The 25,382-nt window shown below is 36.5% G+C and overlaps 1 protein-coding gene across 4 annotated transcripts in view; it reads left to right on the top strand.

Annotated features, from left to right (window-relative positions):
* Positions 1–24,529, top strand: part of LOC131055080 (protein SUPPRESSOR OF FRI 4) — an 80,935-nt gene extending 56,406 nt beyond the window's left edge. For 3 of the 4 annotated variants that reach the window (XM_057989725.2, XM_057989746.2, XM_057989741.2), the window contains exons 3-7: positions 3,030–3,156; positions 3,716–4,176; positions 22,947–23,125; positions 23,256–23,309; positions 24,140–24,529. In XM_057989725.2, coding sequence (XP_057845708.2) covers positions 3,030–3,156; positions 3,716–4,176; positions 22,947–23,125; positions 23,256–23,309; positions 24,140–24,217 — 899 coding nt within the window. In that variant the 3' untranslated portion in view covers positions 24,218–24,529. The remainder of the gene's footprint in view (positions 1–3,029; positions 3,157–3,715; positions 4,177–22,946; positions 23,126–23,255; positions 23,310–24,139) is intronic. The other variant, XM_057989733.2, reaches the window with a different exon arrangement.
* The last annotated feature ends 853 nt before the right edge of the window (positions 24,530–25,382 follow it).

Below are 25,382 nucleotides of genomic sequence, written 5' to 3'. Positions count from 1 at the left end.
TGTAGTGCATCATGTAGTTGGACTTTGAGCTGCTACATATTGTGCTTAGTTAGTAGAAAATCATCTAAAAAGGTTGATAGGAGAATACATATTTGAACACTTTGAGCTTTCTTTCTATTTTCCCGTCTCGGGGAAGTGACGGAGGTCTTTGCTTCCCTTTATGTTCCAAAAATTCTACAAAAAGTTTCATTTCTGTATTTGCTGCTATTTATTTCCAATTGCTATTGCTTTTCTGTGAAGAGAAAAGAGTATAGTTTCTCTTGAAAGAAGAAGAAAGACTGTTGTGTCACCCATATTAGATTAGTTTAGTTTGTAGATAGGGGGAGTCTTCCCTAAATTATGAGAGTATCATACTCACACACTGTGGTTGAAACCACAATTTTGCACATCCCCTGGTTGTACAAAATTTTCAACCAACATAGGTCAAGTTTTGCTCTTGAATATTTCATTTCATTCACAACATTAAGAAAATAGTGTGTATTGTATCATGAGTAATTGTCTTGTGGCTACCTTAACTCTTAAATAAGCTACATAATCATTATTATAATCACATATATATATGTATTTAAGTCGTTTAGGTGTTATATTAAGTGTCTAAGTTGGCCTAGGTGGTATCCAGTCATAAGTATAGTATATGTAGGAGGTATAGGTTAGTTATTATCTTCATGTTGAGTATTGAGTTGTTATTAAAGACTAATGGAGGTATCCCCAGGAAGTGGATTAGGAGTTTGCCCCTCAAAGTGGCATATTATTAAGTATTTGCAGCATATTTCCTATTATATTCATTTTGTGCAAGTTGTTTCATTTTTAGGATAATCAGTGCAATGTAAAGGTCTCATATTTCATATCATAACATTGGACCACGAATAGGCCTAGCTGCCATCCCCAAGGAAGAGATAGACACTCAGGTTCTATTCTTTTGTTGCAAAAGATTGAGATAATAAAGTGTAGTGAACTGATGTCATGTACCAATAGAAGAAAACCATAAAATGGAAACTCTTAATCTTATTGATACAAACTAGAACCTTCAACCTAAATATAAGAATTATGCATATGAGGCATTTTAAAATGCCCCTTCATTGATTTCATATGCAATGGAAATGAGGAAGTAATGATATGAAATAAATTGCACAAGAAGAATATAATAGGAAATATTCTGCAGATACTTGATTTTAATATTCCACTTTGAGGGGGCAACCTCCTAATCCACTTCGAGGGGGATACCTCCAATAGTCTTCAATAACAACTCAACACTCAACAGGATAATAATACCATATTTATGCCTTGGATACCACGTAGGCCGATAAGACAACTGCTCATAACACAATACGTACTATTGGGTTAGGGGCATAGCACACTGACAGATCATAAGATTGATAGATGCTCAGTTAAAAGGCAGTCTGGCTTCTACCATCTCTTGCTGCTGCTCTGAGTTACAGGAAAAATGTGAAAGAGTGATGAAGCTTTCTCCTTCTTGCAAGAATCTGTTTGAGGTGTCATCTGTGGATGCAACTATAGGCTATAGCTACTCTCTCGATGTAGCCTGGCTTCACAGTTAACCTCCTTGACAAGGCTCTCTAGTTAACATTCGCTGGGGAATTTTCAGATGCCTTGCTCAGGGCTGTTTTTCAAATCACTAATTTTCTGCTTCCTTCTTTCCCCTGTTCTCTTTGGCTTTACCAGTCCTGACTAGTTCTCTCACATGACAGCACCTGTCCTTGGGCCAGTTCTATGCACACTATAATCCTTTCTTTTGTTTCCATTTGACCATTCTCAAACTCAACCTTAAATCACTGCCTGTGTGGGGGAGAATTGGTCCATCTCAATCTTGCCCCCCATTACTCACTGGAGAAAGACAGGCCAACTCATCTAATCTGCAATCTGTGCTAGAGATTATTGCCTTGAATCCGGCCTTAAATATGTTTACTCCGAAAGACTCTGGTTTAGTGGATCTATCTCATAAACCCTTAGCTCGAAAAATCCAGTCAAGATATGTCAGCACAAATTTAGGTTGAGCAACAAATTCTTTAACAAGATCAGATGTTGCAGAAGTTGATGGATGATTCCAACAAGCAATGGGATCTTCCTTCCAAAAACCCTTTTAAGTGGTGTGTCGTCTCAACCGCCCACTTCAGCTCCAGCTTTCAAGCATGTGAAGCTAACCTGAATCTATTTCTGGTGCCCCCTTCATCGTTTACCACTATGGAGCTGTGTTCATAGGGCTCTGATGGCCCTATGGTCACACCGTTGAGTAAGAATTTACTCTTTATTTACTTGGGCCTGTATGATGGTATGGATTTGTCCTGTCTTTTTGGAGGACTGATGTTTTTGTGTTAGCCCGTTTTCTGTTTTTAATGTTGTTGCTATCAAGAAAGTATCTGTTGGTTTTCAAGTCAGTTTTGACAGTGATGTTTAGTTCATTTGGACACTGGTAGAAAAAAGTCATATTTAGTTCATTTGGTTGCTGGTAGAATTTTTTTATCTCTGAATTATTCAATGGCCTTCGATGCCCATAGATATGTAATTTATGTTTTCTTTTATTTATTGTTTATATTTCCCAGCCTCTGAGAGGGTTCAGGCATTTCTGATAACTTTACAAAGTGAATATAGTGTCTTTATTCTGATTAAAAGAAGAGAATATTTACTTCATGAATTTGATATTGGGTGACATTTTCAAGAGAATCTTCTTGATTCCTTATATCATTTATAGCATGAAGGGCTATATAGCAGAAGTGATTTCTACAAACTCAATACTACAAGCCTACAAGGACCACTTTATCTTTGAATAATGAGTTTTCAATTCATTTGTTGTATGCCTTGTCTCTCTTGGCAGGTAAGTTCATGGTAGTTAGAAGCCTGCTTCAGTTCACCTTGTAAGTTTGTATGCAGGTAGATGACTATCAATGGATGCTTTTGACAGGTCCATGCATTGCAGGGAAAAGCGCATTTTTTTATAGAACAATCAATTTAAACTTAGGTTTATATCCAAATCTGTATTTACATAACTTAAAAAGTTGATGGTTATGCAGATGAAGAGCCTCCTGCAAAAGAGGCTAAGGTGGAGGTTCCTGTACCTGGATTTCTTGGTGGACTATTAATGGGATCAAATGGCATTGGTATTCCTCGTCAATCAGTATATCCTGCTAGACCGCCTGGGTAAGTGTGTTTCAAACTTCACCTATAAGCACCCTGACAATGTGTGCATGGTATTATGAATTGCTAAAATCTCACAAAGTTTTATTCTTTTGATGTTCTGCATAAAAAAACTGATGTTCGCTTTATCTGCTATTATAATATTGGCATCTAAGGAGAGGCCTGTAGTGAATTTTCCCTTTTTTTTTTGGTCTGCATGTTATTACAAGAATTAGTTAAAAAAGTGAATTAATAATAATATAGGTGTTTTTATTGTCTTGGATTTGTTTGAAGGTCACTTCAATGATGAACATTATTATATAAAATACTACCTTGCAGGATGACATTACCTGAGACCTTAACAGCTGCAAATGTTAAGAGATTCACAATTGCTTGTTTGTTGTGATTTTGACTTCACTTTTTCACATCTAAGATTTGTTTACACCCTGCATTAATGAGAGAAAGCTTGGCTCTCAATAGTTTTGTTCTTTTTACTGCCAGATAAGTTCAGGGTTGACAAAGTGTTATTTGAACCTATTTATTGTTTCAAAAGGTAATGTTTTTATATCTTTTTTCAATGCAGGTATGCCCCTCCCACATCAGTTCCCATTCATGCTCCAGTCTGGCCTACCCAACCTCAGCCTTCACAGCCATGGTTATCAGCAGCACCTTCTATCCCTGGGCAAGCATCTTCAGTGTCTTTGATAGCCCCACAACCACCTCAGCAACCTCCACAGCCTCTATTTCCAATTCAAAATATTCAACCACCTCCTATGTCATCCACACCACCTTTTCGACTATTATTTCCTCTTAGACCACCTGCACCCCAACAATCTACACTAGTAGTGTCCCCTTCTCAACCTTTTTCACCTAGAAATAGTAATAACCTACCTTCAAGTATGCCCACACCTTCTAACTTTGCAGTGCTTCAACCATCAAGCAGTTTGACACCAGGGCCAACAAGTGAGCTGAGAAGTTTAAGTCAGACAGCACCATTGCAATTGAATTCAACAAGCAATCAATTAAATGCTCCTTCATCACAAGGTTTGTTAGCCTCTTGGGATGCATTTTTTATTAATCTATTGAGATTTCAGTCTGGTCATTATATGATTGTCTATGTATAAATCAGATCAACATATCCCAATTTTCGGGTTCAGTGTCATCACTTGATTTTTTCCTTGATTTATATGTACAATACTATAATTAAGAGATGTATTTACATTCTTTTACTCACACCTTAATATATGTAGGTGAGTGTGGCTGTCTCTTTTACATAGTTCTTACTGCTTAGAATACACTTCTTTATTATTTGTTACAGAGAACATGTGATGGTGCATATAATTGACAACACTTAATGAGTGCATTTCTGTTTTTTAATGGTAATATATCAAACTTAATTGGGCATATAATCATATTGCTTCCCTGAACTGCAGGTTTACCTGTTCATGTTTTCTGCACAATTTGTCAACTTTTTAATTTGCCGTCACTTCTCATCATTGATAATAGCATATTCCAATTTATGGAAGCGACCACCATTAAAACTGCATGAGTCCTTGAACCCACATTTACATGGCATATTGCTTGACTTGTTGTCAAAGGAATTCCTGGGTTTTCTATCATCTGAGAACAGACCTGTTTTACATGCTGCGTGTTCATAAGTACAGAAATAATGAATTTTGGGACAATCACTTGTCGAAGAAACTCATTACAATAATCTTAGGTGTATGTAATATCAGCAGCCATACAGTTGAATTTCTAATAGAATACTTTTGTTTCCTCGACTTTTGATTTGTACCTTCTTTATTTTATTTTGAAGAGTGTTTAATCACATTCATAATATTGGACAAAGCTTGTTTAATTAATTTACTGTATATCTTTTCTGGCTAATTTACATCTGTGTTGCCTGGAATGGCTATGGTGAAGAAATTTCCAAACGACTGACAGCTTTCAAGATCTAAGGAAATGCAAAATGATTGCATATATGAAAAATGACAAACTTGAAATAATAACGATTCAACAAAAACAATAATAAAAAATAAAGAAAAGAGTATTAATTAGACTTATTACATACTGAGTGATAATATCCTGCACCTGATTATATTAGATTTCAATTACTGCACGGCCATGAGCAAAACACATAAAACTAATAAGCCACAACCTTAACAAATTAGGCTTTAATATTCTAAACTAATTTGCTGGTTCTGGTATCGGAATAAATATGGATTTGGTGTTCGGGTATATTTTTACAGCAAATCTGTCCCCTGGCTGCAGTTACAAGTACAGCTGTAAACATGTGTGTGCCAAAAAAGTATACACTATACAGAATTGAAAATACAAATTCTGCAATAACTTAACCAATCGCAAATATACAAATACTGCAAAATTGCAAATATAAATCGTATTTGTATATAGCATAATTTCAAGACTCAGACCTGGTGATTGAATATCATGAAATATAGAGATTTTTAAAGGATTTGAAGCTTTTATTATGCACCCTTCAATAAATCAAATTTAAAGACATAATTAACTTATCAATTAGAAACTACTTTGATGACATAGACAAGCATATGACAATTAAATGTGTACAGAAGCCAATTTGAGTTGAAGGAAAAGCACATTTTGAAATATATAAATATTCTCGAGTGTTTCAGGTGTACAAAACTCAAGGATTATGATATCTATAGACTATGGCATAAAAAATAAAAATCACACGAAAAAGTCATGAACTATGGTAGAGAGGAGCTTGTATTACTCTGCCCAACATCACTAGCTCTTTGTGGAGCCTTGCACTTGTGTCTTGGACAGGTCTGCAAATGCTGCTACAGCGATAGGAGCATTACTTAGGTTGTTTGGCTCAACAAACCAAAAGTATAAATTTAAATCAATTACTTGGGATTTAATTGGGAAAAAGTCAAAGAACAAAAGCATTTATTTTCCATCTGGCTTGACTCAAAATGATTTTTTATTTTATCACTTTTAACCAAGCTTGAAGACTCCTCTAAACCTCTCAATTTTTAGCATATCATTGTTAAGTACCAACATTTACTATAAGTACAAAAGTTGCTGCAAACACATGCATTGTCACAAATGATGGAGACAAAGTTTACACCAAAATGATGGTGTATTTTTAAGTTTTCAATCATGTTTTAGGGTTGAGATGCTTTTTTCTTTTTTTAATTCTTAAAAAATTCTGATTTGACAGTTCATTTGATGATTTTTAATTAACTTTTTTTTTTGGCCATTGTGTAATGTCCCCTTCTGAGGAGTATCTCAGGAGACCATTTAACCTATCTTATATTCCTGTAGGCTAAAATCGACAGTAAGGGAATAATTAAAATTAATTATTTAATATTATCCAATGAAGTGCATTTCTGGGGTAATGTTATTTAATTAATTTAATAAAGTATTATGAAGTGACTTAAATGAAATATTAAAAAGTGTGGAAATTTGAAAAGTCTTTTGATATTTTTCCTGGGGTTATTATAAAGGAATGTTTTGAGGCTCATTTTCACATGATTGGATTATTTTTTCTATTTGGATTTTGAGAGCTTCTTGAGGAGTTAAACTCTAGGACGGAAACCCTTGGGCAATTGGTTTCAGTGGTGAAACTATCCACCCTAGCTAGTTAAAGGCGGAATCATTCAAGTTTCACATTTGCACTTCAACGATTGTGGTTCGAAATTTGTGAAGTCTTTTTGGTAAAGACAAATTTCAGATATAAAGTTGCAATAATATGAATTTAATCCAATCTCTTGATGGACGGATTACTATGAATGGAGGTGATTTTATGAAAGGTGTGAGGATATGTGTGCCCTAGGTGTAGGGTTATCAGCATTATTGTTTGCAGATTTGTGCATTCTAGTATGGTGGCGTGAGACATTGTTTTATTCAGCTGGGCATCTGATATCATGCAAAATGGCTTCCATTTAGGGGTGGATTCCTTCAGAAGAGGCCATGAATGGCTAGGCATGGTCTTCCATCAGCAATTCATGGGTTTTATAAGACAATATCTGAATCTGTGTGGTTATCATCAGCATTTAGGAAGGTCGTCCCACAATTGCAGGGTTAATTTCATGCTTCAAGATGGGCGTTGAAGTCTCATTGCAAAAGAGAACCAAGTTTGTGAAGGTCACATTCCACCAGCTGGGACGTGGGATTTTTTCTGAGTGATTGGACAGTGAAGTTTATCTTTCTATTCGCTTCTGTTCAAATACTGAGATCTGTGTATGTAGCTGAGCATATTATTCATGGTGCTTGTTGCTGTTCATAAACTCTGAGCTTGAAATATCTAATATCCTGTTTCAGCATGTAATGGAGACCATTTAAGATTGTATCTCAGATCTGTGCAATGTTAGTCTGTCAATTAAAAGGTCAGATTTTGAATATTTTCAGTTCTGTTATTTTCCATCTGCTGTTCTTACATTTAGTATTTCAGTAAATGCTAGTAAATTATTTGGTTACACATTGTGCATGCCATCAAGGCAAATTCATATGTTGAAATCACATACAAATCATAATATGCCTAAACAACTGTCATACACCAATTTAACTGTAGGAAGTAGGAAAACTTTGAGGAAAATTTAGTGTGGGAGTTTACACATGGGTTCCCTCAGGCACAGCTGGGCATGGCCCAGGTTTGGCCAGGGCACAGACATATCCCACAGGGTACTCAGGGGGTGCAGGACTGTGCCTTGGCCATCCAGTGTGCATACTAAGCCCCGTTCCCATCCTGCTCAATCCAGAAATGGGCCTAGTTGTAGACAAATCTGGTAACATAGATTGTAAAAAATAAGTGAGCTAGATCAACAGTTATCATTTTCAAGCTCATGGCTGCACATCTAATAATTTGCTTCTTGATACATGTGAAAATTTGTTAGTCGTGTTGGTGACATTGGACCAAGTGATGTTGGCTTTGAAGAAGGCACTGTCTCACATGCAGAAGAAGCTTCCGATAGGTCTAGAGCAAGAAAGACATGAATCCAAATATGCATCTTGTGGATGTGTCCTTCAATCCTTTGCCCCTCCTGGTGAATGTTAATTCTACAAGAATCAATGTGAAGATTGAAGCAGAAAAATTATAAGTCTGTTGCTTTTTTAGAACCCAATTTCTCTTGTTTATTAAGAAATAAATTCACGAGGCTTCAGGTCAGGATGGATTTGAGTTGAAAGTCTGCATGGTGTCTGTACCAAATTTTCCATCCTGGTCATAAATTGATGTTATAGCTAAAATGAATCTTCTAGAAGCAAACTCTGTAAAGTAGTGGTTAACTGCAGCTTCAGTAGGATGTGGAAATATTTTACTAATTTATGCCTTCACAGTTCACTGCTGTGTAACTGCTATGGCAGCCTTTTGACTTTCCACAGAGACTTACTCTTCTTGTTATCTAATCTCCTCATCATGGTGCTTTGGAGTAGATTATGTGCCCAATTATTGAAATGACTGCTGTATATGTTATTCTTGCGATCATTAATTTTCTCCACTTGATCTTCAAATGGGCTATGACAACAAGCCTGTTGATGGGATGCTTCTCTATCTTAACAATAATGTTTGATGATCTCAACCATTGTTGCCATGCCCTTGTAAAATCTTCCTAATAGTTTTTATTTTGTGTTTACTTTTTCAGGAAGTTGATGGCTAGTTTTTCTGAAATTTAGTAAGCAGTCAACTTTAACTTACCAATCTCAATAAGGGTTCAAGTCAAATATGCCTTTCTATCAGCTAGATTGTATGTAAACCTCCTGCATTTCACTGATAGTAGTGAATGTGGATGAAAATGAGGTTTGACCTGCTAGAGCCAGCTCAGTATGATGATTTTTTTGTCATTTTGTGTCTTGAAATATTCAATATCAACATTGTGGTGATTTTTGATAATCATTGATATCTCTTTTTCACCATTTAACTCTTTTATTGATAAAAATTTTAACTATATAAAATGAGATGTAACCTACAAAAAACCTCTACAATCCAGAAAGATTTGATTTTCCCTGCTCTATACGATCAATACTCCAATCAAACAGACCATTGCATTGTTGGATATGATTTGGACTGCATTTGATAGATTCATGTGCTCAATTGCTTGAATCACATATTGATATAACTGATAAGAGAAATATCTGTTGTTTCCAGTGAACAAACTTTTGCTTTAAGAAAGGTACCATTTAATGAAACAATTATCTTTACTTCTGGTTTATGGCTTTGGTGTGTCCATTTCTCAAAAATGATACAATTCATTGTGGAAGAACAAAGGCTTTAGATAGAAGCCAATTATCTGTCCATTAAGATCTCATCCTTTGCGAAGGAGTCTCAAACTTTTTTTCAAATCTCAAACTTCTATATGCTCAATTTCCATTAGCAAATATGGTTAATGAATCACATTAAATCCATTATAGTATACATATGTGAATCGTGCCATCAAAGAAGCTTGTTCTTCTTGCCAGTGTCAAGCTTCTTTTCCAAAGGATCACCCAAAATTTGTCTCTTATTACTTAAAAAATGGTTGTGTTTTGACATGAGCTTGAGGTTGACATTGAAATGTTTGATTTTGATGTCTCTTTGTTTTGTCCCTATTTACTTCTAATTGCTCTTCTACAAAGGCATTTCTTTTGGGAATTCTTAGTATCACCCTTACACCATTAATCCCTTGGTTAGATTTAGGTTCTATTAACAAGTTCTCTCAAATTGCCTCCTATCCTTGTATGGGTTCAATACTAGGCTTGGTTTTGTGTCGGGAATGACCCAGGTGTGGCTTGAGCTTGTTGGGTTTCCTACGGGTTCTTGAGACCTTGGGCGAACTAGAGCCATACTTAGGAAAATCCCAAAGGACATGTTGCCAAATGGACCCAAAAACAAAGAAAGACACTTTAATAATATTTTAAAAATAAGAAACTCTCTCCACTCCCAATTTTGCCCAAAAGTGGGTGCTTGTAACATATTTTGTTTGATTTCACAAATACAAATGAGCAAAACCGTACATTTACCTTCAAGCTTCCATTGTTGATTTTTGAAGGTTTTTTCATTTTTCTTCGAAGATGAAGGCTATGGGAATGAAAGACGTACACCAATAGGAGAGAAAGCTGCATGAAGAAGATTGATCGATCAAAGGTGAGTGAATCATGTAATTTTTTTCAAGTTGTTTTTTTTCTAAGTTATTAAAATTTTAAATGTATTTTATAACTTTATACATAATATAGGAGTTATTTTGCTGTTTTTATTTTTAGTTTTAGGGTTGCAAGTTTGTTTTTTATTGTTGTATTTAAACAAAATGGTTGGTAGTTCTTGTTCATTAGTTGCCCCACCTACAGAGAGCATCATTTAAAATTGATGCAATTTTATGTCTTTGGTGACATACAACCATGATTGAACAACTTCCTGGTGGTGGAAGTTATCATTGATGTTGTAGCCAATGTGGGAATGTATATAAGAGCTTGTATAGTTGAGTGAAAGCTCACCTATCCACTATCCCCAACTTAGGAATAAGAGTTTGTCCAAGGTTGAATTAAAAAAGGTTCCTGTTGATGTGTTTTTTATGCACATGCAAACACAAAATAAAATACCCAAAAGTATCTTATCCTCTCTTGAACAAAGTTACTCAAATGCTAAAGATTAGCTTAAGGATCACTTGAGACAACTCCAAGGTTCTTATATGTCAGGTCACGACGTGTGGATAAGCTCGTTGGTTTGATGTGATTATGCTGGAATCACGAGGGGACTTACGTTGAATTGTTGAATGTTTGAATTGCTGGAACTAGATCATCTGATGTTGCAATCTTGTGATGCTTTTTGTCCTAAACTAGCTTGAATTGAAAAAAGGGCAAAAGAGAAAGGGTTGAAGAATTCTATCGTAAAGTTTAGAATGCAAGAAGATGGGTGAATGATTAGATGGAATCCTACTGGGCAAGGTCTCACCATCAAACTGAACAATTTGACACAAGCTCAGTGCATTCTTCTAAGGCATAATTCAAAGATGTTCAAATCATTATCATCAAACACTGATTACCATTCAAGTCAATGCATAAACAATGGATGTATAACAACTTGAAGTCAATTTTATATAATTCCAATTGACCACGCAAGGCACACTTACAATCAGCAAGAGGCTAGTGGTATGGACTAAACGGATTCCACCCAAATACATTCAACAAATTCCTCCATTCAATCTAATCAACATGAAAGCAAATGGGAAGTAGAAACCATGAGCCTTGTTGAAATAATACATTTCACCATAACTTCAATGAAAAGAGTATCTCATTTACAAGTCTTTAACAACAATTTCTTCTTCTCCTAATCTATTATATTTTCTAACTTCTACTAAACTATTCTTGAGCTACTAACTCTTCTATTACTATTACTATTCTTCTAAACTATCTATTATTAACCTTTACAAGTGAAGAGCTTGAGCCTTTTATAATGCTCTCAATACAATTCAATGGCTTAGATCAATTTGAGATCAATGGCCGAGATTTTACAATGAAAGCCCTAGTTAGGGTTTGTTACAACAAACTCTATTCTGGCCAATGAAATAATTGCAATATTGGACACATGTCCTCTCTGGAATATTCGACCAATGGATAACAGGGGTAGGTGCCTCGAAGTTTGTGCCTTCATATGATGAGTCAGGTACATTGCATCTAGATGTGTTGATGTGGAACTTCTTTGATTGGTGGAGATAGTGATTGGGGTGACATCTTGACTTTGCACTTGTAGACTTGATTCATCATCATGAAGGGATGTTGAGAGATATCTCTTGATACTCAACATTTCAAGCTCGCTCAAAGTAGTGATGATGGGAAGTATTGATGTAGCTGAGTCATTCCTCCATCCTCGCCCGCTTGCCTTGGGGTGATTGTATGATTTCATCCTTCGCACTCCTTTGATCTCTTCATGTTTCCATGGTGCGGTGAGAGTTGGGATTCCTCTTGGGCATTCTTGTGCTTGTAAATGAAGTTTTCTCCTTTGCATGGTGGTGTAGATCTTACAATCTTCCTCCTTTTGCTTTGCAATCACCATCCTTGATGTTTTTTGTATTTGCTGATGAAGTTTTCCTCTTGAGGACATCTTCTTGACCTTCACATTGAAATTTCTTCCTTATGAAACTTGGTTTGATCCTCCTCCAACCTTATCCCTGTGATTTCTTTCTTTATCTCCTGCAAAACAAACAAAGGGGTATCAAACACACGTGATATATACCTTCCTAATTTGATATAATTTCTGATTTTATGTGGTTTGCAGGTTTGATAAGAGGATTACGCTCCCAATAAGGGGCAATAGAAGTTCTCTCAAACCTAGTCCAATTCTACCCTTCATCACTTTAGGTTTGAATACTTTGTCATTCATGCAGGTGGAGGCATTAAATTAACCTGGAAGAGAGCTCTACAAGCAATTTCGCTCCAATCTTGATGCATGTGAAGTTCACTCCATATTGGATGCACATGAAGTTTGCTCCAAATTGGATGCACCTGAAGTTCACTCCAAATGGTGTGCACATGAAGTTCGCTCCAAATTGGATGCACATGAAGTTTGCTCCAAATTGGATGTACCTGAAGTTCGCTCCAAATGGTGTGCACATGAAGTTCGCTCCTGATCTTTGATGAGGAGGCAAGAGACGGAAGGATGTTAACCTTGAACCAGCCAATCTCTAAGGTTCATAGACTCAACCGGTAATCCCTGTTTCCAATGATCCTTACACAATCTCAAAAAGTCAAGCAATGGTTCAATGACACCAAACAACACCTTGGAAAAACCCCAAGGCTCCACTATATCCACTTACAGACAACTAACACTTCTCAAGTTCTTGTGTGGCTACACACACCCTTGCATACAATGAGTGGGCTACTCCTAGGCTTTAGGGTTTGAATGGCCCACTTGACAATTCAATACAACAATCCTTGGAGGGGTGTTCTCACAACACCTTAACACTAATGAAACAAGATTTCATGGTTTAGGTCCACCGGAACATCAATCTTGACTCATTCGCCCACAAACCTGAACCGGTTGCTATTAGGCCCCATTTGAAGGAATCAGGTGATAACTTTTGACACCCCAAGGATCTAGACAAACAAATTATGTTTTCGAATACCCTTTTGGGAGTTCTAAACAATATATCAGTTTTCGGTATCGGATCAACTTGCATATATTCCAATCAGTGCTGCACTAACAGACCTAATAGGGCTTTTAGACCTATTTGACTGAACACCTTTCACCAACTGGTTTGGTTCTCCTAATGGGTGACCATCACCGACCATGAAATGTCATGTAAACCTCCAAAGTACTCTTCTACCACATTCAAACCCTTTTTCAGTGCTCTACCACTCAATTCTCACGCACTGCACTCATCAAACCGGTTTGTCATATAGAGATGCCAGACCTAGGGTTAGTCTCTATCCTCTTCACCCTGTTGTATCCTCTTAATGGCTTTTGGTACTGACAAATGATATAGTGGCCTATCATCTCCTGTAATGATAGAGTGTTCAGTTAAGGATTGATAAGCCAAAACCCATTATTGCAGTCAAACCCTAGGGGTTTAAGGGTTTAGGCTACCTGGTAGAGATTTGCTTGTAGAATGGGGCAGCAATCACTTCAAGACTTCACACCGAATGCAAAACAAAGGTAAAACAAACTAGTTACAAGATCTATGCCATGAGCATTCTTACCAATCCACCTTCAGTATGCAATCAACAAAAATTAGACGGTTTTTCTGAGTTTCCAACAGTTCTTGATGCTTCAATTTCTTTCCAAATCAACCAACACAACCAACATACATTCTTTGGTGTTTGGGGCCTTTAAAGGTGTTTCCCAAACGACCACAACCTCCAACTATTTTTCAAACCGAACTGACCGTTGGAGAATCACAACTTACAAAAAGTGCAAAATTGTCAAGACAACAAATTGACAATATGACAACTTTTGGATAATTTGACCAACTTAGACTCTAGAATGTCATAGTCCCCCAAAATGATTACATTTGATTCTAAAACATAAAAAATGACTCAAATAGACTTGAGGTCACTTGATCCCTCAATTTAGACCATTGTGACCCTTATTGACTCAAAATGCACTACTAGACCCTAGATGACAATTTGACCCAAACATGGACAAACTTGTCACACTCCTAGGACATTGAATTACAAAAAGAACCCATAGGGTCTTATTACATTTCTTATAGCTAATAGAAAATCATCTTGTTCTTGGTTCATGCCTTCATAGGTAGGTGCTCCTGCACCAATCTCATACACCCTAAATTACTCTCAAATCTCGCCTTTCATCATCTTAACTCAAAATTATTCTTTTCTAAGCATCAAATCGGCTCAAGACAATGATCTTATAAGCAATCTCACATGTTCTCTTGGACAAATGAGGCAAATTCGCTCTTAATTAGGAGCACCCGAAGTAGAATTCACTCCATGATCCATGCACTTGAAGTTCGCTCCATGAACCATGCACTTGAAGTTTGCTCCAAATCACATGCACTTGAAGTTCGCTCCAAATTTCATGCACTTGAAGTTCGCTTCAAATCACATGCACTTGAAGTTCGCTCCTAAGCTCATGCACTTGAAGTGAATTTCAATTTTCAACTCAAAACTAAACTCGCTCTCAATCATTTTTCTTTGCTCCATCGACTCAAACCTTAGGTCTTTCTAACTTTCATTCATGAAAACATGTCAAACTCACCTCATGGAAGGCCTACAAGGAAAATTCGCTCCTATCAAAGAGCACATGAAGTGAAATTCGCTCCAAAGAAAGAGCACTTGAAGTGACTTTCAAATCAACACTTTAACTCTCCTTCGCTCACTTACACTCACTTTCTCAAATCCTATACGTCATAGCATGCTCAACATGAGGTCTAAGGAGGAATTTCGCTCTAAGTCTTGAGCACATGAAGTTCGCTCTAAGAGTGGTGCACCTGAAGTGGATTTAAACTTGACACTTAGTGATTTCTCGCTTACTCTCCTTCATCCCATTCATTCAAGTTTGTTGAAACTAGGTTCATAGTGCGTTCTAGGAACAACTTCGCTCTCAACTAAGGGCATCTGAGGTGAATTTCGCTCCTCAAGAGGAGCACTTGAAGTTTTTTGTCCTCAATTTTGAGCACTTGAAGTAGCTTGAAAGTGCACTTTTGAGTTGAATCCTTTACTTTATGCCTTAGTTTATGCCTTTATATACTATAAGACCTCAAAACTCACCTTGAATATGATTTCTCCTTCGACTTGAGGCAATAGGAGTGAAATTCGCTCTGAGAGAGGGGCACTTGAAGTGAATTTCGCTCCAGAAGAGGAGCAATTGAAGCATCCCTAACTAGCATTCTCTCATTCATTCTTCGAGTGAACTCGTGATGGGCTTTACTTCTCATGTGATCTAGACGTTACTGAAGGCTAACAAACTCACTTATTTCACACCTCACACAAGGCTATCCACTTGACTCTTGGCTTCTTGACCATCTATACCTCTTCAATGCAAAGGCTAATAGCTAAGGATCTAACACTATCCTAGAGAGCAGAAAAAAGTGGGGGTCCTGTTGACGTGTATTTTGGACACTATCAAACACAAAATAAAATACCCAAGGGTACCTTATCCTCTCTTGAGTAAAGCCTCTGAATGCTAAAGATATCGCGAAAAGGATCAATCAGGGTGACTTCAAGGTTCTTCGCTGTAGGATCTCTACGTGTGGATAAGCTCTCTGTGGTATGATGTGATTTTGCTGGAATCACAAGGGGACTTACACTTAATGACTAAACGTCTGATTTGCTTTGAATATTGCTGGAACACAAGATTTTACCAGCTTTGATTTGAAAAAAAGAAAAAAAGATGAGGGTGAGGAAAGGATCTAATTCTGATACTAAGAATGTAGGAGCAATGAATGATCTTTGATGAAATTCTAACTAAGTCTTGTTTTGATATCACAAGACCATCTCCACAAGGTTAGTGCGATCTTCGAAGGAAAGCTTTATGATGTTCAAATCATCACTACAGGCATAGACACCATCAGGCTGATGCATATCAATGAAGAAGCGACAATTGAAGTTAAGCTTAAGCTGAATGATTCCAGTTGACTACACAAGGCAAGTTTGCAATCAACAAACTGCTAGTAGTATGGATATACGAATTTCACCATCAATCAAGCACATTTCTTCCACTCATCTAATAACATGAAATCAAATATGAGAAGTATAGAGACCATGCAAATTGTCGAATCGACCCATAAATTTCACCATTTCTTCAATGAAGTTTTACAAGTCTTTTACAACAACATCTTGGCAACAATCTTTGCCTTCTCTCTCTACTCTACTCTAATTGCTATTCTATCAACTGACTAATTCACTATTCTAACTATTCACTCCCTATCTTCTAACTCCTTTCTAATTGCCTTTACAAAATGAAGAGCCGGGGCTTATATAGTGCCCTTAATACAATTCAATGGCTAAGATCAATTTGAGATCAATGGCCAAGATTCAACAATGAAAACCCTAATTAGGGTTTGTTACAACCATTACATAACATTTAATGCTTGACCAATGATAAAATTGTATTAATTGGACACATGTCTTCTTTGGAAAATTCGACCAATGGATAGCTAGGGTAGGTACATCGAAGTTTGTGCCACCTCCCATGAGTTAGGTACATTGAATCTGGACATGCTGAGATAGACCTATCCGACTGGAGGAGTGATGATTGGGATGCCACCTCGTCTGACATTTGCAACTTGGTAGATATTCAATTTGATGATGCTGAGAAGCTAGCTTTAATTAACCCTTCTGGAACTATCTGCTTCTTCAACGAATCCTTGTTCTGACTTCTTGTGTCTTTGATGTGCAGGATGATTGATGTACCTCGCCTTGGAATGCTGGATTGGAAGAAGTTATTCCTGATGATGCTTGACCGAAGAAGGCCGTCCTTGTCAATGCTGGACTGGAGGAGGTCGCCCTTATCCTTGCTTGATTGTCCTTGATGAGAACCTACCGACTTGTAGATCCTCCAGGCTTTGGAGTCGCCATCTTGATACCTACACAACATTTCACAATTAGTAATATATCTTGAAGTGTAGAAATTAGGATTCAAAAGGAAGATTTAAGATTTTAACTAGGAAACCTCATGATAAATCTAGAGTTATCATTTCCTAATTAACCATGCAATACTTAGACTTTTCTAAAAAAAGTGCCCAAAAATCAAACCTTGAACAAGGATGCTAGATGATTTTGTCATACCTCCTCTTGAGTATTAAACTCTAAGAAATGATGCAAAAAATGGATTTCGCTAGGCAAAATTTAAATCAAAATTCTCCCTTGGATGAATTGCGCCTCCTCTAGCTTCAAAAAGAATAGACTCCACCCTCTTTGATCTTCAACACTTAGTAGAAATTCGCTCCACTCTAGCTAGATTTCACTCCTCCAAATTGCACTTCAACCTCTGGATTTCGCTCCTCAAATAGCTCTCCAATTTCGCACTTAGGAAAGGATGAATGAATGATTAAACTTGAACAAAGCATCACCCATATATAGAGCGCTCACCTTGATTCCCTCCAAGGCCGACTTGTCAAAAGGGAAATGAAAATGAAATAAAATCCCCCTCAAAAGAAGGCCGACTTGCTTGTAAAAGCAAATAAATGTATTTGAGCGCTCACCTTCATTTAAAATTCGAAAATTAATTTTAATGCCTCCAAAGTGGATTTTTTTATTATTTCAAGGCCTAAAAAATTAATTTATTAAATTAAAATGCCTTAATTTATTGCGAATTTAATTTTAATTTTCCAAATGCCTCCAATTTAGCAATTTTGGCGATCTAATGCAATTTGGAGAATATCAATTTTTAAAACAAGGCTTGATGAAGTTTGCAAATAATTTCGCCCTGGACCCTCACCGAGGGTCAGGAGCGATTTTTCAATCTTGCTCTTAATCCTTCATCTTTTGGATTCCAAATTGCTTCCAAGACACAAAATATCATCTCTTCTTCCTATCCACACAAGATTTGGTCTCAATTTCTCAAACAAAGGAGAGGAAACTGGAAAATCGCTATGGGCCCTCTCTGAGGCTCCGGAGCGACTTTTTGATTTTAGGCTTGATTCTTCATCATTTTTCATTGAAACTTTATTCATCATTTGGCAATGTCCTTCCTTAATCCACTCCAACCAAATTCGCTTTGTTGTTGCAAGGTAAAATGAGGATTTTCAACAATATCGCTATGGGCCCTCTCTGAGGGTCAGGAGCGATTTTTTATTTCTGACAAAAATCATCAAGTTTCAAAAGCAAAACAATATTCATCATGTTTTTGGAGGTCTCTTCTCCTTATCCTAACCTTGCCTTAGCACCATTTTGAAGAAAACATGCATTTTTTGAAAATCTCGCTGTGGGCCTTCAGTGAGGGTCCGGAGCGATTTTTTTGTTTTAGGCAAATTCCTTTATCTTTTAATCTTCAAATCACCTCCAAGGCATAACACATCACGTTCTCCTCCTGTCCAAGCAAGTTTTTATCTCAATTCTTCAAACCGAGGAGAGAATCCTGGAAAATCGCTATGGGCCCTCTCTGAGGGTCCGGAGCGATTTTTGTAATTGCCTTCAAAATTTTGATTCCCAGCGATTTCTTTTCACTTCAAGGCTTTTCAAACATTGTTTCAAACCCATGCCTAACCTTAGCTTTCCTCAAACTTGGATGAAAAGTTCCCATTTTAGGTTTCTCGCTGTGGGCCCTCTCTGAGGGTCCGGAGCGATTTTTCACTGTGGGCCCTCTCTGAGGGTCAGGAGCGATTTTTGAATTTTAGGTTGATTTCATCTTGTGTTGATCCTCAAATTATATTCAACGGATAGAATCTGCTTTCCTTCATCCCTTCCAATCATAAAATCACTTTGATCTTGCAAGAATAATGCATATTTGAAAATCTCGCTGTGGACCCTCTCTGAGGGTCAGGAGCGATTTTTGCTACCTGGACCAAAATGTTTCACTTTTCATCTAAAAATCACTTTGCCAAGGGAGATATCGTCTTGTTCTTTGTTATGAATAAAAATTCATGTCCAAGAAAGGTCCAAAAATGTGCACACAAAGAAAATCGTTGTGGGCCCTCTCTGAGGGTTAGGAGCGATTTTACCTTTCCTGGGCAAAACTCCTTCAATTCATCATCTTTGATCAAGTCTGGATACTTCACTGTGCTCATTTCATCCATCCCCATGCTTTTGACATCTTAAGTCGACCAAATAAGGCTAGCAATGACCCTTTCTAAGGGTCAGGAGCGATTTTTCTGTTTTCAACAAGGTCCTTCATCATTTCTAGCCAAAACTTCTTCAAGTGGGTGGAGAAAGTCATTCATTTCCCTTTCATGCTCAAAACTTAGTCCTTTTCCATTGCAAAATGAAGGAAATCAAAATCTCGTTGTGGGCCCTCTCTGAGGGTCAGGAGCGATTTTTCGCTGTGGGCCCTCTCTGAGGGTTAGGAGCGATTTTTGAATTTTTGAACTCTCTGTCAGGATAATTTTATGGAATATAACCTTTAAGTAGAAGAATACTTTAAGTTATATTCCATATATACTTTCAAGATGTTTGAGAGTGGTTTCAGACCTCCAGGATTTATATTGCAAAATCTAGTTTTTGGAGGTTTTTTCAGTTTTCCAGACTTAGTCAAATTTCAGGATCAGGACATCACAGACTTAGCCAAATTTCAGGATCAGGACATTCCAGACTTCATTACTCACCAACTTGACCTAACTCAAGCAGAACTTGCTATCCCGATTGATCCTTTTCGCGACATCTTCAGCAATCGGAGACTTTATTCAAGAGAGGATAAGGTACCCTTAGGTATTTCATTCTGTGTTTGATAGTGTACAAAATACACGTCAACAGGTCCCCATTCGCAATGGGGCGATGTGTGAATACCTCACAACAATTCCAAAACAACAAATAATAGAATAAATCAAAGAACAAGAGGATGCTAACATGGCATGTAGCAAAGCAAGGGAAAGGGCACAACCTTTTTCTAAGAAAGGATTGTAGAAACCGCCTAGTGGCTTAAGACAATCGTCTGGTGCACATCCTTTCATGTGACCATCATCTTCTTGAGAAGATAGTACCTCTTTTTTCTTATAAAAGAGGCTCATTAAAAAGACCTTCAAGAATGAGGCAAGGAAGGTTGTACATGAGAGCATAGCTTGTTGAATTTATAGCAATGGGCTTTCTTTCAACTTGGTTAGATCATATTGGTGAGATTTGGTGACAATGATTACAAATGTACTAGCTGATTACTTTAATTCTGGGTATGAAGAGGTGTGCACCACCTTATTGGCCAAGGAAAAAGCTTCCATAGAGGGCATTATTGAGAGAAATCGAGGACATAAAGCTAAAAAAAGAGTGTCCATCATTTTGATGGATGGATGTCAAAAATAGACCACTAATTAATGTCATTGCATTGTCCCCTTAAGGGACAATGCTTTTTAAGTTAGTTGATTATGAGGGGCAAGTTAAGGATGCAATTTTCATTTTGAATATCCTCATATAAGCCATTGAGATGGTGGGCACTAAAAATGTTGTCCAAGGCATAATAGACAACGCAAAAAATTGTAGGGCAGTAGGTCTAATTGTAGAGTTTACATATGGACATATATTTTGGATACTGTCCACTCTATTAACACAAATTATCATATGTTACAACTTACAAGCCATCTTCAAGACCTTCTCCAACTTAGAGTTGTTGAAGGTGATTTTATTTTTTTGTTCTAATCTTCTTTCGGTATATTTATTGTTTTTAAATTTTGAATTTTTGCTAAATTGCTACTTTCTAAGTTTTTAGTTTGTTTTGTTTTTAACACCATGATAGATTGTTGAGTTTTGATTCACGTCATACACAATGGTATTGAGACGATTTGTGAAAGCATGAGAAGCATTCATTGCCATGGTCATCAACAATCTTTGAAGTGTATGGAGGCAATCAGACATAGACAGAGTCTGTCAAAGGATTGATCCTTGATGGTTAGTTGTGGGCTTGTGTGGAATATATATTGAGTATGACAGAGCCCTTCATAAGTATGATTAGGTATGGAAATACGGATCAACTATGATTGGGTGAAATTTTGGATGGCATGGACTCCATGGTCGAAAAAATAAGGACCATAATAGAAGCCAAAGAGCATGACCCAGTAGAAGCATTTTTTGAAAGAGTGCAAAGGACCATTGTTGATCGTTGGAACAAGGTGACCATGTCGTTGCATCTCCTAGCATTTGCTTTAGCCCCAAACTATTATAGCAAAGAGATACTTTATTATAGCAAACTAAAATGATGTTTGCACTCTTTGAGACAAGTACAAGAAAGACACTCATGAATGGTGGTACCTACATGGCCAAGGCTTTGTTTACTTGTAGCCTCTTGTAATGAAATTTCCATCTTAAGTATGCATCTTGTTAATCTATTTTTAACTTATTTATTTTTCCATTGTTGTTATATACTTTTTTATGTTTATTAACTACAAATGCTATATGTAGTTTCAATAGGTTTCATGTTCTTTAACTGATTAGAGTTGGAGTACACACTCTACTTATTTATTTTTCTTTTTGTGCTATATATTATAGTTTATTAACTATAAATGCTGTATGTAGTTTCAGTAGGTTGCAAGTTTTTTAACTGATTAGAGTTGGAGTACTCATGCTTTTATCCACTTGGTTAAATGCAACCGATTGGATGCAAAAAAGCTTGAGGATGTGATCTTTGTGCATTGCAACTTGTGTCTCTTGTCTCATAAGCCATTTGATTATAGCAAGGGTTGACAAGGAATTGGGATCAAACTTTTTAGTGTGTTGACTTTGATGTTTTTGTCACACAATTTGCCCAAATGTCTATTGATGAGGGGCCGGGCCATGAGGCAACTGCAGCTAATGCTAATTGTGGTTCAAATGAAATCGAACCAAATGTTGACTATAATGCTTTTGAGGAAGACATTGAAGAACTATATGAAGATTACTGAATATTGATTGTAATTTTCATTTTGTATTGACATTCAGGTCTTTTGACAAATCAATGAAATTATGAACATTGAATTTATGAGTATTAAATTTATTCTGGTATTTGAATCCCTGTCCATAGCTGAAATTTTTTTTAACATATCAGCCTGTCTGAACCTTGAACCCGTCCCCATACTAGGGCCAACAATATTATTAATTGCATCTACATTAATAACAATGCATTTCCTTCGAAATTCCCTAGTATTGTGGCATGCCTCCAAGGAGGTAAATCACAATTTGTGAGCATTGCTCTAGAGTTGAGGCTAGCTGCAACTAATGAAGATATAGAAGAAACCTCTGAAATTGGATAGAAAATAATAATATACGAAATAAAGGAAAAAAGGCCTCTTTCTTAATCAAAATCTCTCTCCACTGCTTTTCACTGAGTCTTTTCAGCTGAATTTTTTTTTTCTCTCCACCTCTTTTAGCTGCAAAGAAAATTACTTGTACCTGGGCTGTTTCTCAGCTTCTCATTCCCATTCTCTTGTACTGTTTTGTTTCCCATTTCATTTCCGTTTTTGTTTCTGTTAATGTTAATTGGGATTTTTGAGTTATATGCAGGACTTCATGGTAGTGAATGTTGTGCTGTTGAAGTGACTATTTTTTACTGTTCTATGTGGGTTTTGCGAATACAGTCACAATGAATTTAAGTTGCATTTTTACAATGTTGTCATATGATTCTGACATCATCTGCAAATTATATTGTGTTAAGGACACATTTACATTGTATTACCTTAAAAGATGCACGGTTAAATAAGCACGATTTTAAATTATTTTGTGTTTTATGTATCTATAAGAAAGCACTGTCCTAACAAATGTTTAAAACTTGAATTGGATTGTCATAGATTTTTCATTGGATGCAGGTGCACCATCTTTACCTATTACATCCTCTCACATGTATGCATCAGGACCTGATACGGGAGGTCCTTCTATAGGTCCTCCACCTGTAATATCTAACAAAGCTCCCACTCAGGGTGTAAGCAATGTGGTCTACTTGGTTTGGGATGATGAAGCCATGTGCATGGTTAGTTTGCTTTTTTGTTCTTTTTTTGGAAGTTTTCCATAAAATGCTCCTGCAGGAGGCTTCATTTTAATGCTTCTGGGGTTTCTTCAACACATCTATTCTTGATAATAACAAGTGCAATGATGGTCAGGAGGAACGAAGGCTGTCCTTAAGTCAATATCAGGTGCATGATGAAACTGTGCAGGTAAGTGATGAATTTGTTTTTCTCAGTGTAAAGGTGGTGTTTGCTTTTTAAGTGACACAAATTTTGTCAGATGCAATTTCTTGCAATTAGTAGTTGAAATTTTGCACTAGTTGCTTCTTAATTTATCACCTCGAGACTCAATGTTATCAGATAACTGGTTTTGGTTAGGATGCAATTGAAAGCTCGCTTTTCTTTATACTACAAGGTGTTTTGGAATGTCTGTATAGATGAGAAATGCATTAGCTTTTAAAAGCAGTAGTATATTTGTATCCTTAGATCCTGAAGAATTTGATGCTGAAAATAAGATAGAAACTTTCAAAGGAACCTTTTGGAACTGATGTTGAAGTTCTAGTTTTATACCACTGTTATAAAGGGCACACTCAAACTTGCAAATTTCTTCTGCTTATCAAACCAATCGCTTGTGTGCTCAAGATGTCAGAAGATGCAAGTAGGTACTTGCATCGTTTTGTTCTACAGTGTTGATATCTAAATTGCTTTTAAATATTCTACACATGCAAAGCTTCATTTAGTAGCACAAGTTGCATGCAGTAGACCACTGGTAAAAGAAGTTTGTATTTTTTGGCTACCCACTTCTATCCCCAGTTTGCAACTGATGCCTTTTTGTGTTTCCATTTGTGATAATTTCTGGGATAGTTTGATGCATAACTTGTGTCTATTTTATTCTTAGTCACACTTGCAGTGAGACTGGAAACAGGTCAGCTTTCATCCGGATAAGATATAATTTGCCATCAAAATAGTATATCTGTGGTTTGTTCTATTTTTGAAGTTCCCGGTTCTCACTTGAAGTTTACTTTGATTTTTGTATTCAGATGAACTCTATTGATGCAGCTATTGACAGAAGGATATCAGAAAGCAGACTTGCTGGTCGTATAGGTTTTGGGTTGTGATTAGCACTGTTACTTCTCTGTCTAGGAGGAATCTGTTCAAAATTAGAATGATTCATAATTCATTAAAGTGTACAGCATTCAAGATTTGCAATTAGAGCTCATTGTTTATGTTCTAGATTGTGTCAAAGTTCCATAATGCCTTTTTCCAAATATTCAGTTTTTTTTTCTTTCATATTGTTAAATATTTAAGTCATAGGAAATAGTTTTTACTGAGGCCTTGAACATTATTTGCTGGAACGTTATTGAGGTCTTCTGTCTTTAATTGGAGAACATTTTTGCTCAACATTATTAATTGTTGATTTTTTTCATCGATATGTCATTGTTCATGGCCTCGACAATTCTTTAACTGGCATTTCAAGCAAAAAGTTTAGAATTTGATCGTATAAGAATTTGATGTCCAACTTGATTTTACAATTTGGATGTGTGCTGCTGATATTAATTCAAATTATGCACAGAAAATCTGTGTTATACGAGCTAAGATATAGAGTATTATGGTTGTGATTAGCACTAAAGGGAGCACTGTTACTTCTCTGTCTAGGAGAAATCTGATCAAAATTAGAATGATTCATAATTCATTAAAGTGTAGAGCATTCAAGATTTGCAATTAGAGCTCATTGTTTATGTTCTAAATTGTGTCAAAGTTCCATGATGCCTTTTTCCAAATATTCAGTTTTTTAACTTTTTTTCTTTCATATTTTTAAATATTTAAGTCATAGGAAATAGTTTTTACTGAGGCCTTGAACATTATTTGCTGGAACGTTATTGAGGTCTTCTATCTTTAATTGGAGAACATCTTTGTTCAACATTATTAATTGTTGATTTGTTTCATCAATATATCATTGTTCATGGCCTCGACATTTCTTTAACTGGCATTTCAAGCAAAAAGTTTAGAATTTGATCATATAAGAATTTGATGTCCAACTTGATTTTACAATTTGGATGTGTGCTGCTGATATTAATTCAAACTATGCACAGAAAATCTGTATTATACGAGCTAAGATATAGAGTATTATGGTGCAGGCATGTGTACTCCATTATGGAGGTCACATGTCCGTGTCTTGAGTGCTAGGGTGGTTTATTTAAAATAATATACGGTCAAGAGAAAATCCTCATGCGGAATGTTGGCATAAGGGGGCTCTCATACAGAAACTGGTGTCTTGCTTGT

The sequence above is a fragment of the Cryptomeria japonica genome, chromosome 2, assembly GCF_030272615.1.
Source record: "Cryptomeria japonica chromosome 2, Sugi_1.0, whole genome shotgun sequence".
NCBI lineage: Eukaryota > Viridiplantae > Streptophyta > Pinopsida > Cupressales > Cupressaceae > Cryptomeria > Cryptomeria japonica.
Note: the sequence above shows the minus strand (reverse complement) of the source record. Positions and strands in the feature narration are given on the sequence as shown.